Source organism: Podarcis liolepis (assembly GCF_965112155.1).
Source record: "Podarcis liolepis genome assembly, chromosome: 7".
Taxonomy (NCBI): Eukaryota; Metazoa; Chordata; class Lepidosauria; order Squamata; family Lacertidae; genus Podarcis; species Podarcis liolepis.
In genome coordinates this window covers 43,285,414-43,302,199 of record NC_139561.1, presented here as the reverse complement: position 1 = coordinate 43,302,199, position 16,786 = coordinate 43,285,414, and the positions used below count along the sequence as shown (strand labels likewise).

Here is a 16,786-nt window from a genome sequence, read left to right as displayed (position 1 = left end):
GCTCTGGTTCGCCAGAAGCGGCTTAGTCATGCTGGCCACATGACCCGGAAGTTGTCTGCGGACAAACACCGGCTCCCTCGGCCTATAGAGCGAGATGAGCGCGCAACCCCAGAGTCGGTCACAACTGGACCTAATGGTCAGGGGTCCCTTTACCTTTACCTAGATAATGCATAAACAGGACCTTTTCCACCACTCATAAGCACACTAGACTGGGCAGCACCGCAGACAAAAACACATTTAATGCCACACAGAAAGCAATCAGAGGCACTTCTTAATATCTCTTACCTTTAAATGGAGACATACTATATTTCTGTAGAGGAAAGCATAACTTAGAAGGGGCCTTCAGAGTGATTTTCTCAGGAGTAACATTGGCTGGTGGATTTCAGCCAAAGCTACAGCAGAAAAGTAAGCCAGTTGGGGGCTGGTGTTTCCTAACTTCCGAGTGATTAACTCTGCAACCTTGTCATTGTTAATGGAGTTCTCATACATAATTCACTGCATATGGCAGCTCCTCAGGGGGTACTGCAAGCCCGCTCTGTGTGCGTATCAGGTGGTGTTTCCATCACTTCACCTCGGGTGCCTGGTGTGTCTCAGTAAGTGTTGACGTGTGGTGGAATTTCTGGAAAATGCAGCCCTGCAGAGGTCCTTGATCCAGAAGCCTAGAGCCCCCTGGCCTCTTACAGGGGGGAAAAAGGCAAACGCCAGCAAGTTATGCTCTGCTGGAAGGAAGGAAGGGCAGCAGAATGGAGCCCTAGGCCCTCTTCTGTAGCAGAGCTTAAAAGGAGCCAGAAAAAGCAGAAGAAAAGCAAAAGGCAACAAGGTACAGGTGACACAGAAAAGTGGCTACCTGCCAATCATTTCCCAGTCCCTGTAAAAAGGGATGTTAGGTGCTGCCTTGTTATCGTAAGGTCCAAAATGGCAATTAGGGGATCCAAACCACTCATCAAATCCATGCCTCAAGGGATGGAACTCAGGTCTGTGGCCAAGGTGCCTAGAAAAGATTAACAAAAAGTAAAGAAAAAGAAAAGACCAGTCAGGGATGCATAAGAGAAGATCAATCACCCTATCAGCACTGCACAAAAAATGCACTGTAACGAAGAAGCTGACAGATGTAATAACCCATGGTTAAGAAATAGACAGTGAAAGGCCCACAGCGAACTAATTCAGATAATTTGCCTTTGGGGGCTTCCTGGTCCATCACCTGTAACCTCCCAAAGTCCCTTGCTGGACCATTTCCTCTGCTGAACCCTGCACAGCACTTATCAATAGTAGTTTCCATGGCTCAAAAATATGTGAAAAATGTAATATACCCTTCACCTGATACCCTTCAGATTTTCTTGGCTACAAGTACCATAAGCTGTGCTAGCTGCAGCTTATGGCGGCTGTTGTCCAGAACATCTGAAGGGTTCCAGGTTGGCAAAGACTGATGTAACCTTGTGCCATTTCCAGAGCCAGAGCAGGCATTGAAGCTAGCCCACATAGTTCCTTATCCTGCTCCATAAAGAAAAGAGGAATGATGATGGCAAATGAGAAAATCGAAGCCAACATGCTTAATTTGTATAATTAAAGCTTAAGGCGGGTGCTGGCTTTTCAGTTTTGGGTGCTCTTAGAGAAAAATGATTATCTGGATCCAATCCAGTCTGAGTTCAGGCTTAGCCTGAGGATGCACAATTAACTAGTGGCTAGGAGCACCTTTTACCAGCTTTGGCTGGTGTACAAGCGATGATCATTCCTTGCCATTCCTGGACAAAGACAGCCTGGTTACAGCAACCCATAACACTGGTAACCTCAAGACTGGGTTACTCTAATCTGTTCTACGTGGGGCTGCCCTTAAAGCTGGTTCAGAAGCTGCAGGTACTGCAGAATTTGGCAGCTAGACTGCTGAGCCATGGGATGCCATTGTTGAAAGAATTGAACTGGCTGTCAATTTACCACCAAGCAATATTAAAGGGTTTTTATTGACATAGGCCTGGACACTTGAAGTATGTTTTCTCCCATGCTGAGATTCTCAGATGAGGAAGTCTTAGTTGTGCCTCATCTTGCCTAGGGCCATGGTGTGACAAGCCTTCTCTGTTGGGTAACCGATCTCATGGAATCATTTCCTCCCTGAAATAAGCTGCAGACTCTGATGCACTTTTGACGCCTGCTAACGACTTGCTTTTTCACTCAGGCATCTGCCGGTTTTTAAGACCAGGTATGTGGCAATATGCTTCATTGTTTTACTGTGGTTGGTCATATCGCATTGTTTACTGAATTACTGTATTTTAACATGTTGATTTTATTTTTGGAATCACGTTGAAGGAAAGTATACCTATTTAAATGATTAAGTCACAGAATTCAGATTCTTTTGGGGGCAGAGTTTTGACCAGCTGGCTAAGCATGGAAGATTGCACCAAACCATGTGACAAGTGGGGTGGGGGTGGGGCAGGCACTGGTCCTCTACTTGCCCAGCACGGCCCACATTGCGCTGTTTTTATTGTGGGGGGAAGCACCACAAAAAGACAGCCTGCAGAGTGAAGAATGCACTGCATTCCCTCTTCTGCGCTGCACCCCTTTACCGACTGGCAATGACATTCAGCCCTAGAAACAGGCTGACACAACAGGCGCCAGGTCTAACCAATCCAGTGCTTCCTACCCTCACAAGAGGAACTATGCTGCAAGCTCAGACTTAATTAGCTTTCTGCTATGGCTCTGAGGTTGTTTGAGACTTGCTGCTTTCCAGATAACTCCCTGGAACCAATCTGTATCTGTGCTGTTTATTTCCTTTCCCCAGGTGTATGAATTTACATTTATTAGCACTCAGCTGCATCCCATTGCCTGCAGCCCACTGAGCTGTATTTTTCTTCTTCGGCAGTCTGCTGTTTGGATTTGCAGCAATAAATAATTCACGGGTGTGGGTTCATTTGCTTTCTTTCCTAGGATGGTGCTTCTAGTGGCAAACAGCTTGATCATCAGTGAATGTTCGCTAGCTTGTTGGCAAATCCCCTGAAATATATGCATCCTTTCTTGGCCTGTGTTATTTTGCCCTTGTTTTTAATCTGCCCTTCCTCCAAGGAACAATGTCACCCCGCTGCCCTTTTATCTTCAATGAGGTGTAACGTAAGTTGAGCTGCCAACCAGGAGTCACATATACTGTACTGCCAAGCAAGGTGTTTGAACCCAGGTCCCCCTGGACTCTCTATTAACAATGACCCTTGAATCTGCTCCCCAAACTAATGGAAAAAAAATGCTCGTGTAGGTGCTGCATTTATTAGCTGTATTATCCTGGCCTGACATTTTTTGCATGACACACTTTATCTCCAGAAAGATTTGGCTATTAATTCTGTTGCAGAATGTGCTACTTGAAATTGCGGGAATCCAATGTGGTGCCCTCTAGATATTGGTAGACCACAACTACTATTGTCTATGACCACTGGGCCCTGCTGGCCGGGACTGGCTATCCTTGCTTTAAATTTGTTACAGCGGCAACCAAGGCCAACACACTTCAAAGTCAGAACCTTTGGGTCTGTGTATGGTTGCCTCATATGGTGAGCCACTCAATTACACACTGACTCTATCTGCCCAGGCTGGTATTTTGAATCCTTCAGGGCAGAAAACCACACAACAGGGTTGCCTGTTCCAGTTAAGGTCTTCCTGAACTGCAGTGTAATTTTGCATCCTTTTGACCATTCTTCAGTCCCGATTTCTGGCTTGTTTCTCAATTCTGCCTCCTGGTTTCTCCTTTAGTCCTGGGCTTAATCTTTGGTCCTGACCACTGGCTTCAACCCGCAGCTCCCGGTTCCTGGCTCACTGTCCAGCCCCAGCAGTGGCATCCTTTGCCACAAAGACTTGCACATGCGATTTTACAATGCACTTTGATCTAAGAACTCCCCAATCCTGAGTCGCCCCATTAATAGATCAGGGAGGTGGCAGTGTAGCAACAGGTGCTAAAGCCACAGAGTAGAAAGGAGGAGGTGTGTCTTTTAGGTTAGAAGGTAAGACCAAACTATGGTCCTTAAACACACGAACATTTCAAACAGAAGAATCCCCTTAAGGAAAAAGTTACAAAACCCTGCCTGATCCACTGATCTCTTCATCAGCAGTAAATTCATACACCAATCTGGGAAGTCAATCGTCAGGGGAGCAATAGGAAGAGAACAGTCATCTCTGTCTCTCTCCTTTTTTCATCCAAAGTGGCTCAGAAATCACACTTTCCTCCTCAGCTGCTGTGAGGCTTTTCTTAACAACCATGATTTATATAAAAGAACCATTTTCAGTGGCCTTGCCGTTACCTTTGTTAACACCTGCGCCAGCACCAGAGAGGTTTGTCATCAATTTCAATGATCCAACTCTTAGCTCTTTTAAAAGAGCTCCTGGGATACAGCACAAGCAGATTGTGGGTCAATATTTGTTCAGTAGTTCCCAGTTTACCCTCTGCCCGCCTAGATTATGCTATGACTCCTCGGAAGAGTGCTAGCATCAGTCCTTCTCTCCTTGGGGAAGGGAATGCATCTCTGAAGCCACTCAATAACTCTGCTATTCAAGCAGGATCAAAAGGGAACAGCTTACAATTTAGGCAGAAAGTGCCATACCTCAGAGATTAACATTTTGCAAGGGCCAAAGATAAACGATTTGATGACTGCTTATGGCATGCTCTGGCAATGCAGGTTTGTAATTTCTTATGAAAATAAGTGCAGCATGTTGCCTCTATTATATGATAGTCCTTGGCTCTAAAATTAGTCACAGCAGGTGGTGGGGGGACGATTCCCTGCCAAGATTTCTGAAGGCAGAAATCACAAATTAAACCAACTTATTTGAACTCTGATTCTCTCACATGTAAAGTAAGCCATACAAAAAAGGGACATATTCAAAAAGAAGCTTTACCATTTGCCAACGATCTTATTGACATAGCCTGTTTTCTTCAGCAATTCTGGAAGGAGGAGCTCAGAATCTGGGATGCCCCCTGTTATGACCTGGGGGGTGTAGGCTGCATTAAGACAAAAACACTTCAGCCAAATGAGAAGGTTTGCAGGTGGTAACATGATTTATTAACTGTACAGTGGTACCTCGGTTTAAGAACAGCCCTGTTTACGAACTATTCGGTTTAAGAACACTGCAAAACTGGAAGTTGTTGTCACAGTTCGCGAACTTTACCTCGGTCTAAGAACGGAAGCCTAACGGTGGAAGGGCACCGGTGGCGGGAGGCCTCATTAGGGAAAGCATGTCTCGGTTTAAGAATGGTTTCGGTTTAAGAACGGACTTCTGGAACGGATCAAGTTCGTAAACCGAGGTACCACTGTACTCAGTAAGAGGCCTCTTCAAGATCCAAGTGGGATTGGGGGATAGGACAAGACAGGCCAGAAAGACAGGTAGATTAGAGATTAGCAGGATTTAAGTGAGGTGTAGCTGATACAGTAACCTCCAGATGTAGTGGACTACAACTTCCATTTGCCCTCTGGTTCCCTCACAAGTAAGTGGAGGAGAGCTGCTTCCTTTGCTAAATGGCTTCTGTGTTCAATGAGAGGCAAAGCACTCTGCTTACAAAGCCCTTTAGATAATGTGAATGTGGTCTGTTTGTGCACATATCACCTGAGCAGGAGAGTCCACTTGTGGTTCTCTAGATAGCAGCTCCCAGAATTGTACCCTGGGCACTGAACTGAAAGAATGGGCAACAGGCCAACCCCCCACAGGAGCTGAAGGATACAGACTTAATAAACTTGGTCCCACTGACACTGGCAGAGCATTGGACAGAACACTTTTGCCAGAAGTCTAAACTGATCACTTGCAGACAGATTTTCCTCTCCTCCTCCCATTTTGGGTCTCCCCCTCCCTCTCTCTCTCTCTCTCTCTCTCTCTCTCTCTCTCTCTCTCTCTCTAGGTTCCCCCCAGCTGAATGAAATTAGGCTAGGAGCTCACAGGTGCCCCCCCTGCTTTAAAGCATATCTCAGTTTTCTGTTCATTCTATTGTTCCCAAATGAGAAAAACTGCAGCCTGCAGATCAGGGAGGTACCACAGCTGAATGGCTAACAGGGTCAGCCACCAACATTGCTGGTAGTTAGGAGGACTAAAATAAATTCTATCTAAAGACCCTGGGGATTCCCTGCCTCAGTACATCAGTGGCAGAACACATGCTCTAAAGACTCAACCTTTGATGTTGCTCTTTAAAAATAAGAACATGGAAAAGTAGGCCTGCAGTAAACTTCTCCCGAAGCCCTGAACAGCCACCAGTCATCAATGCAGACAGTAACAAGCTACATGGTGGATTGCTCAGAATTAGGTGACAAGCCCCCTTTCATGCCTCAAACAAACAAAGGACATGCAGATCAGGCCTCAAACCGTTAGCTAATTTTAAATGCATGCATTCTTCCATACTTCTTATGGACTTCTAATATACAAGCATCCCTCTACTGTCAGCTAAGAGATGAACACCCACACTTGCCAATATGCAGCACCAATCCGGAGCTGTAAATGCATGCTCTAAAACATATGGTCTCCTACAGCATCTGCCATTTTGGAACAAACAACCCTAACACCAACTAGATCAGCCGCAAATCAGCTCAAGCTGGCACCTCCCAACAGGAGCGCTAGAGCAAAGCACTCATTGTGGACAGCTTGGTAGTGCCCTCCAGACGCCCTTGCCTGGCTTAGGAGGAAGAACATATTTCTATAAGAGTGTATTTCAAACATATTGCTAACCTTCCATAATAACATGCAACTCTTCTCTTCACTCCACCCGCCTTTTGCTGAATCTTAATTAACCTATCCAATAAAACAACTTCTTTAGCAGCAAAAGCAAAAACAGATTTAACAACCTGAGCACTAGAATTTGTACTGTAGCAGGAACATTTGGAGACATTCTCTTTATGCAGGAAGTCTTAGGTCTGCTTCAGGCTACTATCTGTATCATAGTTAAGATGATCGCAAGCAAGCTTTCATAAGCCTCAGGCTTTCACACTTGCCCTCTTTGCATGCGAGCAGAGAAGAGAGAATGCTTCTGCTTTCCCTTTGAAACAAATTGCACTTCTCTGTTGTGTACAAATTCAGGGAACTATGGTTTATTCTGACCCTGGTTAGTTAACAAAGCCGACTATTAAACCATGATTGATTGATTTGTTTTAACTAGTTAGAATGAACTACAGTTCCTGTAGTTTGTCTATAACAGGAAACTGCAGTTTGTCCTCAAGTGAAGAGTGGAACCTATTTCTCTCCTCAGTTTGCATGCAGAGAAGAGGCCGTCATGACAGTCAGTAACATGTGCAGGTTCATTCAAGATCCTATAAACCCTCTTAGCTGGACTAGCAACACCAGGCCTATTTGTTTGCAATACAACCCTGATTCTAAGCCTGGCAATTACTTCCATGGTCTCAAAAAAGATTAATTTCTGAGTAAATGTGCTTAGGATTGCAGCCTATTGTAAACTGCCTGGAGGTATATATACATTTTGTTAAGGAATGAATGAATGAATGAATAAATAAATAAATGTGTCTTTAGTGGGGGAACTTGAAGCAAGACCCCAACATTTGGGTTGCAAAAGTATAGGCTCATTTGCTGGAAAAGAAGGACATACCATTTCTGGCATGGGCATTTGTGGTGTAGAAGCCATTCCTGATGGGGAGACGACCAGTTAAGAGTGCTGCTCTTGCTGAGGAGAGAAAAGCAAGGGGTGGGGGCACACAGAAGTAACTGTATATATCAGTTGGGTGACTTTCTTTTCTTAGACAACATCCTTCCTGCTTCAATTTTACTATTTCATCACATCCAGTTACCACAATCTCAGTCCGTGTGGCTGGGGGATAGCTTGGAGGCATTTCGAGGAAACAGTTACCAGTATTATAAGGCCCTCCAACATAACAATTTCTGCTATTATTTTTCTTTAAGAAAATGTGTTCCTAGAGTATTAGGTTCTAGTACTGCTACTATTATTTATCAAAGCACATTTGATTTGCAATCTTAATCTTTAGAAGTTGAAGACAGCAATTTGCCTAATGTGATTTCATGACAGAGGTACGATTTGTACCAAGCCCAACTCTCCACCCCCTAGACAGCACTGCTTCTCTAGAGCTTTGGAGTTTACTCACATGGAGAACAAAGGGGGTTGGCAGTGTAGAAGCTTGGGAAAAGCATTCCTTCTGCAGCCATCTGGTCTATATTTGGGGTTTCTTTGGAAGGATGCCCAAAAACACCTAGGTCACCCCAGCCCATCTGAAGAAATACCAGGACACAAGACAAATAAACGACAATTAGTTGAAAGGACTAGGGTACATTTTTATCATTCAGCTATTTAAAAACTTTACTGTAGCATCCACCACTGTAATACCCAAGCACATTGTACAATGATTTCCACTGCTCAGCAGCCTTTTCAGCTTCATGGAAGCAACATGGATTATTACAGGGCAGCGAAGGGGAGAGAACAGTGTCAAGTGACCTTCAGAAACACAAGGAACAGGTTAGTCACCATTTCCAGTTTTGTACAATAGGAGGTGTGCTGGCAGCATCCAGCTGACAAAACACACTATGGGTGAAGCCAAGAAGCAGATCACGCCATCCCTGGCAACACCTCTGTGGGAAGAACTGCATCACATTTTCAGAAACCCTTCTGTATGAAATGTCAGGCTGGGTCAGATCAAAGGTTCACAGAGTCCAGTATTCTGTCTCTATCAATGGTCAGTCTGATGCCCCAGAGAAGCTCAAAAGTTGAGCAAGATGCAAATAAGCCATTCACTGCTGTATGCTTTCAGTGACAAGCAATCACAAATATGCTGCTTCTGAACACAGAAGTTCCATTTCTAACTGTAAAGACCAATAGCCATTGATAGACCAATTCTCCATGATTTCCCCCTAATCCTCCTTTCAAATTCATGACCCCAACTTTGTGAGTGAATTCATTCTTAACACAAATTATGTATGGCTTGATGAAGCAAGTTGTTTTGTGGTAGTTGCATGAATCCCCCCCTGGGATGGGGCAAAATCAAGAGAACTTCCAACCTTTTGGAAAATGGCACCATACCTAGCTTGTCCTTGCTGGCACCTGCAGCTAAAACACTCATTCCTGCTTCAACTGCAACTTTTTCTTGACACATATTTACTGAACATAATAAGGAAAGGAGGGTGAGGGGATGAGAACCTTTTTGTAGCATAGGAAAATACTCAAATCAACAGGAGCCCCCTTTTTAAGGGGAAAAAAAATTACACCAACAATTTCAAGCAGCTAAAAACAGAGTGCAAAGAGTAATAGCCTGAAACTAAAAAGAAATGCAAGAAACACATTAGAAAGCATTTTTCTAACACTACGGTCAGCAGAGCAGTGGAATAATTTCCCTAAAATGGCTTATGAATCACAATCACGAGGTGCTCAAAAACAGACCGAGGCCCCAGACCTGAACTCTTGTAGCAAGTTCATATTGCTAAGCCTTTTACTGAGACAAGCAGTGTCCACTGTGCACAATCCTCCTCACTTCAGTAGGACTTAGCAAATTTGTGACCCTTGTATGAGGGATAGTTTTTTCAAGTGTTCAAAGTGCGCACTCTTATATGACAACAGCCCTGTAATACTTGGGTCTTTTATTCGCATATGTCAGATGTGAAAGAGTAGCTTACTGAATCTCATATGGACAACTATATTGGTCTGTGCTGAAAGAAATGCAGTGGCGCAATAAGGATTGCAGCAGCTTAATACATATGTTAGTCTTGACTAAGGCCATATAGTGCATTGATGGCAAAGGAAATCCAAAATGGTGACGTTCAGATTAATAGCACACGAGTAGTTATTTATTACTTCTTGCCAGCAATAAAGGTGAAAAGCGAAAGGATTGCTCCACTTGAGACAAAAGGGAGAGGAATATCTAAACACTTGATAGAAGCTGCAGAATAGGCAACCTTGCGCAAAATTTCCAGCTCAAAGAACAATGGTTCCAGCTGCTAGCTCTCTATTTCTGAATGGTTTATACTGTCCTTTGCATAAGCCACAGGGCAGTTTACCACAAGGCAGACAGTTAAAAATCTATAAAAAACCCAATCCTTTAAAAACACATAACAAAAAAATCACTGCTGAAACCCTGAAAAAAATGTGTCCTAACTAGCCACCTAAAACCACTGAGAAATTAGGCCAGGAAGGAGAGGGTTCCATTGAAAAGGCCCTTTCCCAGGCCCCCACATCGTGTATTTCATACAGTTTATTATTTAGAAATAAACCTCATTTATTTAGAAATGTACTTCACACAACTTATTTGTAACACCCCATTCCTCCACCACCAACACAATCTCTGCAAAACTTGGCAAACTCCAAGCTGGCCCAGAAGCCTATTCATACATTTATGGTGTTTCCCTCCTATCTTTCATCAGGACAATGTCATGTCATCTTACAAAAGAATTACAGCCCAGCTTACATACCAAGGCAGGGATTCTGCATCAAACTGCAATACTCCAGCAGATAAGCCATTTGCCTCAAATGAGCATCCAGCACCCAAAGGAACATTTTTCATAGCCTTCCTGCCTACTTCGTGCCACATAACTGCTTTGGGACGCCCCTCCAACACTCAAAACCAGTCCTTAAAGAAGGTTTGGGGAACCTGATCTAGGCTGCAGACCAGGTCTTCATCTCTCCAACTCCTCATGGGACAAATTCTGTCACAATGACATAAGGTGATAACTGTTGCCACAAAGGGCTTGCAAAGAGATGTGTGTGGTGTGTTAAAGTGCTACTGATCAGCAGGCTTGTAGTCACTGCCTATCAGTTGACAGCTGGTGCCTTTGAAGTTGCTTTCTGTAGGAATCAGCTATGTAATGGAATTCTCCATTAAGAAATCGGTTCTGCAGTAAATCCAGTCATGCCTTGACTACTGAAATATGCCAGGTGTGTGGCAAGTGGGCATGGTGTAGGGTAAAGAGCCTCCCAGGCCAAATTTGGCCCATGGGTTGGAGGTTCCCCATCACTGCCTTAAAGGGAAACCATTCCTCTCTCTTCCATCTTGTGGAAGGGGTGGAGAAACTGTAACTCAAAAAGAGGTTTGAAGAGCTAGGTCAACAAGTAACCGATTACTGTATTATTTTTGCCCCACTACCTTCCCCAGGAAAACCTGGTCTTCAGCATTGAACAAATGACAATTTGGGCTTTCCAGAGATTGCTGTTTGCTCCGATTCAGGGGCAAAGAATGTGTTTTCATGAGGAAAGTGCCAGGGACAGAAAAAAAAGTGTTCAGACACAGTGCTTTAAAGCATGGGCCCGTGCCTAAAAATGCAGCAGAAAGGGAAGTCTGGATGAGACCTCATTGTAATTTTCAGCCTAACTTACCTCACACAGAGTTGTTGTGAGGATAAAATGAGTGAGAGAAGTATGTATGTCACTTTGAGCTCCTTGGAGGAAAATATAAACATAATTTTAATAAATGTAATAATGTGCAAATTGACCCCCAAAGATAAAGCACCATAGTGTTTTGAAAGCAACTGATATTACCTTTAATGCCTCAGTGCCAAAGGTCAGCTCTTCAGACACTGGGATATCAGAGCTTCATGGTAACTCTTCCTCTCTATCAAAATTCAGAATGGAAGCTCCTTGGGGCAGGGAATTGTCTTTTGACCAACATTCATTGATGTGGTGGTGCCTGTATATATGTGTGTTAACATTCATGTATATGGATGGTATAATCCTAGAACTAGGCTTCTGTTAATTTACTGGAGCCATTTTCTAATACATATCACACTTATTTATTTAATTGATTTCTATCCCTCCTCTCCTCCAAGGAGCTCAAGGGGGCATAAGTGGTTCTCTTCCATCTCCTCATTTTATCCTCACAACAACGCTGTGAGGTAGCTTAGGCTTACTACAGGCAGAGGTAGCTTAGGCTTACAGGCCAAATGTCATCCGGAAAGTTTTATGGCTGAGGGGGAATTTGAAGCTTGGTCTCTCCGCTCCTGGTCTTGACTCTCTAACCACTGCACCACACTGTCTAATGCAAATTCATACATTACACACACATACATATATATGCACATTGTTTAATACAGTACACACACACAAAAACTACCAGTGTATGTGTAAATGACAGACACCCCCACATATACACCCTCTCAAATGTTTCACACCTACCAAATGGGCTCCACAATGGAAGCAATGCTACTCTCAGCACCCCACTTCCTCCAAGAAGCAGACCCACCCAGCGCTCCCCAGAGAGGTGGCCCCTTCCCAGGCTCCCTTTCTCCTCCTGACCCCTTTTCCTCACGAGAGGAGGATGCCCCCTCCCCACTTGCAGGAACCATCCCTCCTTCCCCTGCCACCTCCCCTTCTCAGGCTCACATCGTCCATCAACAGCAAGACCAAGTTAGGGGGTCGTGGTAGAGTGGTGTTGGCGGCCCTGCCCAGGCCGCACAGGCCCAGCAGCAGAAGCAGTCTCGTCTCCATGGCAACCACTCCAAGCCCACCGCGAGTCCGAAAAAAAGTTGGGGAAGAGGGAACGGCCCAAGGGGCACGTGGGAACACTCAGGGTAACTAGAAAGTCACTACCGGTTCTCCATTGAACGCGCTGAGTTAAAGACATGGGCGGGACTCAAGAGGGAGCACTTTAGAAAGAAGGAAAGAGCCCACGCCACACTTTTGGCATATGGTATAGTTTTAATTATATGTAGTAACCCACCCACAATATGGGAGTTTTGTAAATATAGGTGAAATAATTGCTCCTGGCCCCGCATATGGCGGCAGCGGATATGCTGTTCAAAAAAAGCTGGAAGTGGGAGGAGACTGCCTGGTAACCCTCGCCTGCAGTCTCTATGTAGGAGCAAGAGTCTGGGCCGGCTCATTCACTCGCGCCTGAGGAAAGTCACGTGCGCAGAGCCGCGGAGGCGGAGCCGTGGTCCGCTGGGCTCATTGGTTCTCCGATCACGTGAATGTAAATACTGTAAGGGCAAAGATGCTGTTACGTAAAAGAGGGAGGGACGAAGCGAACCCACCAGTATCCAAGATGGCGGTTTGTATTGCTGTGATCGCCAAGGAGGTGGGAGACCGGGCAGGGGCAATTGAGGGACGGGGCGGCGGGTGGGGGAGGGAGAGAGGAAGGGTAAGGGCGGGGGAACACAAGAATTGCCTTCAGACATTCCTGGGAAGCCGTTAACCAGGGAATGAGGGTAAATCCTCTCTTCTGCTACTCTACCCCCCCCGCAAAGGGTACGTAGCTAGTTAGTCTATGGAACTCTCTGCCACAAGATGTAGTGATGGCCACCAACTTGGATGGCTTTGAAAAGGGGTCGGACAAATTCATGGAGCAGGAAAAGCTATTAATGGCTATGCTCTTTCTCCACTGTCAGAGGCAGGTTGTCTTTGAGTACCAGTTGCTGGAAACAGCAGGATGGGAGAGGTGCTCTTGCATCACGTCCTGCTTGTGGGGCTTCCCATTGGGGCATCTGGTTTGCCACTTTGATAATAGGATGTTGGACTAGAATCAGCCTTTCTCAACCTTGGGTTTCCAGATGTTGAACTACAACTCCCATCATCCCTAGCTAGCAAGGCCAGAGCTCAGGGATGATGGGAGTTGTAGTCCAACAATATCTGGGGACCCAAAGTTAAGAAACACTGGTAGATGGACCAGACTGAGCCTGTCAGACTCTTATGCTATGTTCTTAAAGCAGGGCTGTTATCTTTGGCACCTTCTGAGGCTGACACCTCAGCAGGGACTACTGCTGATCCCTGGAGCCCCCAGCTCCTCCCTTGTTGTCACTTCCCATTCGGTTGCATTCAATAAGCAAGAAAGGAGCAACAGCTGCAGCAGCCTCTGTTAAATTTGTGCTCTCTCTCTCTCCGGGCAGTGGTGAAGGTTGTGCATTAAAGGTAGAAGGACAAGTGAATGGGTTGCAATGACAACCATGATGAGGAGCTGGTTTTCGTCAGGTTTTCTTCTCCTTTCCCAAGTAATAATCAGGGAGGGGAATCAGGGGAGGAAGCAAAGCACCTAATTCATATATGAACTGTATGTGGAAAACTGTCAAACTTTTTGGGCACATTCTTGTCAGTACGCCTTTGAGCCGATGCCGACGACTGGGCTCAAAGGCTGGTTCTGCCCTGACTGGCTAGGCGAACTGGAGCTCTTCCAGAGAACTTCCACTCCTGGAAAGCATGTATTTAAAAATGTGACCTTTGCTTGGGGATTTGAGTTCTTCCAGCTGTGAACCAGTTGTCGGGGGCTTGCACCTGGTTTGATTGAGATAGGTGTCTGATTTGGATTCTGTGTTAAAATCGGTCTGAAAAGGTACTACTTAGAATCCTGTTGTGGGAGAGGGAGTTAGAACTGCGTAGATCAGTTGGATCACTTCATAGTTCAGTAACTTGGTGGTTTGTTTTTTCATTCTAGAACTATCCTCTGTACATCAAGAGCATTCCGACAGAAAATGAACTGAAGTTCCACTACACAGTCCACACGTCTCTTGATGTTGTGGATGAGAAAATCTCTGCTATGGGAAAAGCTCTTGTGGACCAGAGAGAGCTCTACCTGGGGTTGCTCTACCCAACTGAAGACTACAAAGTGTATCTTAGATGCCTTTTGGGTTGAATGAGGAGTTGGCCTAGATCACATTCAAGATCCCTTCCAGCTCTGCAGCTATGTGATTGTTTCTCAGGTTCCCTTCTTGCAGTCTTGCTTCATTATTCCAAGAGAACTTAAAGGAGGGTAAAGTTCTGATCACAGCTGGGCTGCAGCACCTGAATTTAGTTGGATCTGTTGCTGTTTAGCTTTAAACTAGTATTGTGTGCTTTGATATATAGAGAAAGGTCATAGCTCAGTAGTAAGGCACTAACTTTGTATGTAGAAGGTCCCAGATAGGGGCATTTCCAGGTAGAGCTGGGAAAACTAGAGAGCTGCCAGTCAGTGCAGGCATTACTGAGCTTGATGGACCAATGGCTGACTCAGCATAGGCAGTCTCCTATGTAGTTTAGAAGTTAAACAGTGGTTAAGGCTGCATGCAACTGCTCTGTGGCCTTAAGGCTGTGCAGTCAACAGCCGCTACCAAGCAACTTGTTCATCCAGTTGAAGGACAAATCTGGAATGTGATACCACAGGAGCCCCTGGAACTGAAATCTAAAGTCGATTGGTTTAAATAGGGTGTGGGTTGGGCTTGCAGAAGGAGTGACAGTGCAGGGAGCTGCTGTGTATTCAGTCTGAACCCAGTTACATGTGGGCAAGCTGCTCTTTGCTTAGGAAGTGTTTAGCATAACCCAGTTGTTTTGTGTTTATTTGTTAAAGGCTCAGTGATGGAGCACAGACTTATTTGGCCTCTCCAGAAAAGGCTGAGAGATTCTTGTCTGGAGCCCTGGAAAGCTGCTGCCAGTCAGTGTAGACCAGTGGTAGCTAAATTGTGCCCCCCACCGCAAATGTTGCTTAACTATAACTCCCATTGTCCTCAACCACTGGCTATTCTGGCCAGTGCTGATGTGAGCTGGGATCTTCAGGAGGGCTTCAGATTAACCCCCCTGGTATAGACAGTACTGAGAGATGATGGACCAATGGCCTGACTGTGCGTGAGGTGGCTTCATATATTCTTAAAAATAGACCTTGACTGCTGAAGCAGATATGGCTACGTGACCAATTCCAAGGTGAAGTTTGTGATGGTGGTGGATTCTTCCAACACGGCACTCAGGGACAACGAAATCCGCAGTGTAAGTACAGGGCAGCTGCAGGGAGCCAGTCAAAGTAGAACTTCCTTCTGCTTACTCAAGACTAATTGATGCCTACATTCTGGTCACTGAAGTGGTTCTTCCCTTTTCAGATGTTCAGGAAGCTGCATAATTCTTTCACAGATGTCATGTGCAACCCCTTTTATAATCCCGGGGACCAGATCCAATCCAGGTGAGCAGGCTGGTGAGAGTACCTGTCTCTTTGGAACTTAACTAGCTTTGTTGATCTTACAGGGCTGTTGGAAGCTTTGTCTTTCCAGAATCCACTGAACTATTCTAGTGGCATTTAGCAATATTATCCTGAGCCTTTCCCACATCTGCCCTGCAATAGTATTCACCCCGTTTCCCCTTCCAAAATCATGAAATCATGCCATAAACCTTCCTGTCAATTAAGATCTTAGAAGCTCCCTCACTGGGTGTTCCCGACTTTCTGGAGGTACAGCAGGTAGCTGCTAAAGAGTGGGCTTCTTGTGGATGGTACTCAAATTATAGAACTTCCACCTGAGGCATTTTGCCTGTTTGGTTGTTTACTGTTTTTTAGATCAGCCTTTCTCAACCTTAAATCCCCAGGTGTTGTTGGACTACAACTCCCATTATTCCTTGCCAACATGTCCAGTGGTCAGGGATGATGAGTTTCCATGCGTACGTAAAAGAATATGAGTATGCTTGTAGGATGGAATGAGACAGGTGAAGCAACCTGCTTCGTTAAATGCTCTCTTGGATATCTGTGCTTTCAAATCTGCTTGCAACATTGAGGAAACTGTTTTAAAGGCAACAGTGATAGATGTACCGCTGGCAAGCGCAGCCATATAAGCGAAAAGCTGCCTTTTTATTGCTCCATTATCTTAGTTAGCTGGTCTGTCTTTGATGAACCTTTGCCCTGCTTCTTTTAACACTACCTGTCCCTCCTTTTCCAAGGGCCTTTGACAACATGGTGACGTCCATGATGGTGCAAGTTTGTTGAAGCTTCTGCCTCTTCTTCCAGCTGATTTACCTGAGACAACTTGCCCCACTGTACAGAATTGTTTGTGTATATTCTTCCTTCCAAAATCCCACATTGTATAATAAACTCATTAACTAAGTTAGTCTGTGCTTGTTCACCAAGGTATATGGAAGGGGATGGTTGTAGCCATACCATGAAAAAGTTGAGGA

At 45.1% G+C, this 16,786-nt stretch overlaps 2 protein-coding genes across 7 annotated transcripts in view; one reads left to right on the top strand and one right to left on the bottom strand.

Annotated features, from left to right (window-relative positions):
• Window positions 1-12,689, bottom strand: part of GALNS (galactosamine (N-acetyl)-6-sulfatase) — a 50,132-nt gene extending 37,443 nt beyond the window's left edge. The window contains exons 1-5 of one of the 5 annotated variants that reach the window (XM_083513696.1): window positions 12,272-12,689; window positions 8,058-8,181; window positions 7,547-7,621; window positions 4,864-4,966; window positions 848-991 (exon numbers count right to left, since the gene is read on the bottom strand). In XM_083513696.1, coding sequence (XP_083369822.1) covers window positions 848-991; window positions 4,864-4,966; window positions 7,547-7,621; window positions 8,058-8,181; window positions 12,272-12,376 — 551 coding nt within the window. In that variant the 5' untranslated portion in view covers window positions 12,377-12,689. Of the gene's footprint in view, window positions 1-847; window positions 992-4,863; window positions 4,967-6,675; window positions 6,698-7,546; window positions 7,622-8,057; window positions 8,182-12,271 lie in introns of those variants that run through there. The other 4 variants (XM_083513697.1, XM_083513700.1, XM_083513698.1 and 1 more) reach the window with 4 other exon arrangements.
• A 134-nt stretch (window positions 12,690-12,823) lies between these two features.
• TRAPPC2L (trafficking protein particle complex subunit 2L) lies at window positions 12,824-16,719 on the top strand. Of its 2 annotated transcripts, none has more exons than XM_083513860.1 (5): window positions 12,824-12,965; window positions 14,316-14,488; window positions 15,529-15,616; window positions 15,727-15,806; window positions 16,553-16,719. In XM_083513860.1, exons 1-5 carry the CDS (start codon window positions 12,882-12,884, stop codon window positions 16,596-16,598), a joined length of 471 nt encoding a protein of 156 aa, XP_083369986.1. In that variant the 5' UTR covers window positions 12,824-12,881; the 3' UTR covers window positions 16,599-16,719. The 2 variants fall into 2 exon arrangements, with proteins under 2 accessions (XP_083369986.1, XP_083369987.1); XM_083513861.1 differs by having other exon boundaries at window positions 12,830-12,938.
• The last annotated feature ends 67 nt before the right edge of the window (window positions 16,720-16,786 follow it).

Excerpts from the sequence above, each read along its gene's own strand:
- TRAPPC2L (XM_083513860.1), top strand. The coding sequence starts at position 12,882 with ATGCTGTTACGTAAAAGAGGGAGGGACGAAGCGAACCCACCAGTATCC. Across the intron at positions 14,489-15,528 it reads CCAACTGAAGACTACAAAGT|ATATGGCTACGTGACCAATT; the intron begins GTATCTTAGATG and ends CTGCTGAAGCAG. Across the intron at positions 15,617-15,726 it reads GGGACAACGAAATCCGCAGT|ATGTTCAGGAAGCTGCATAA; the intron begins GTAAGTACAGGG and ends TTCCCTTTTCAG.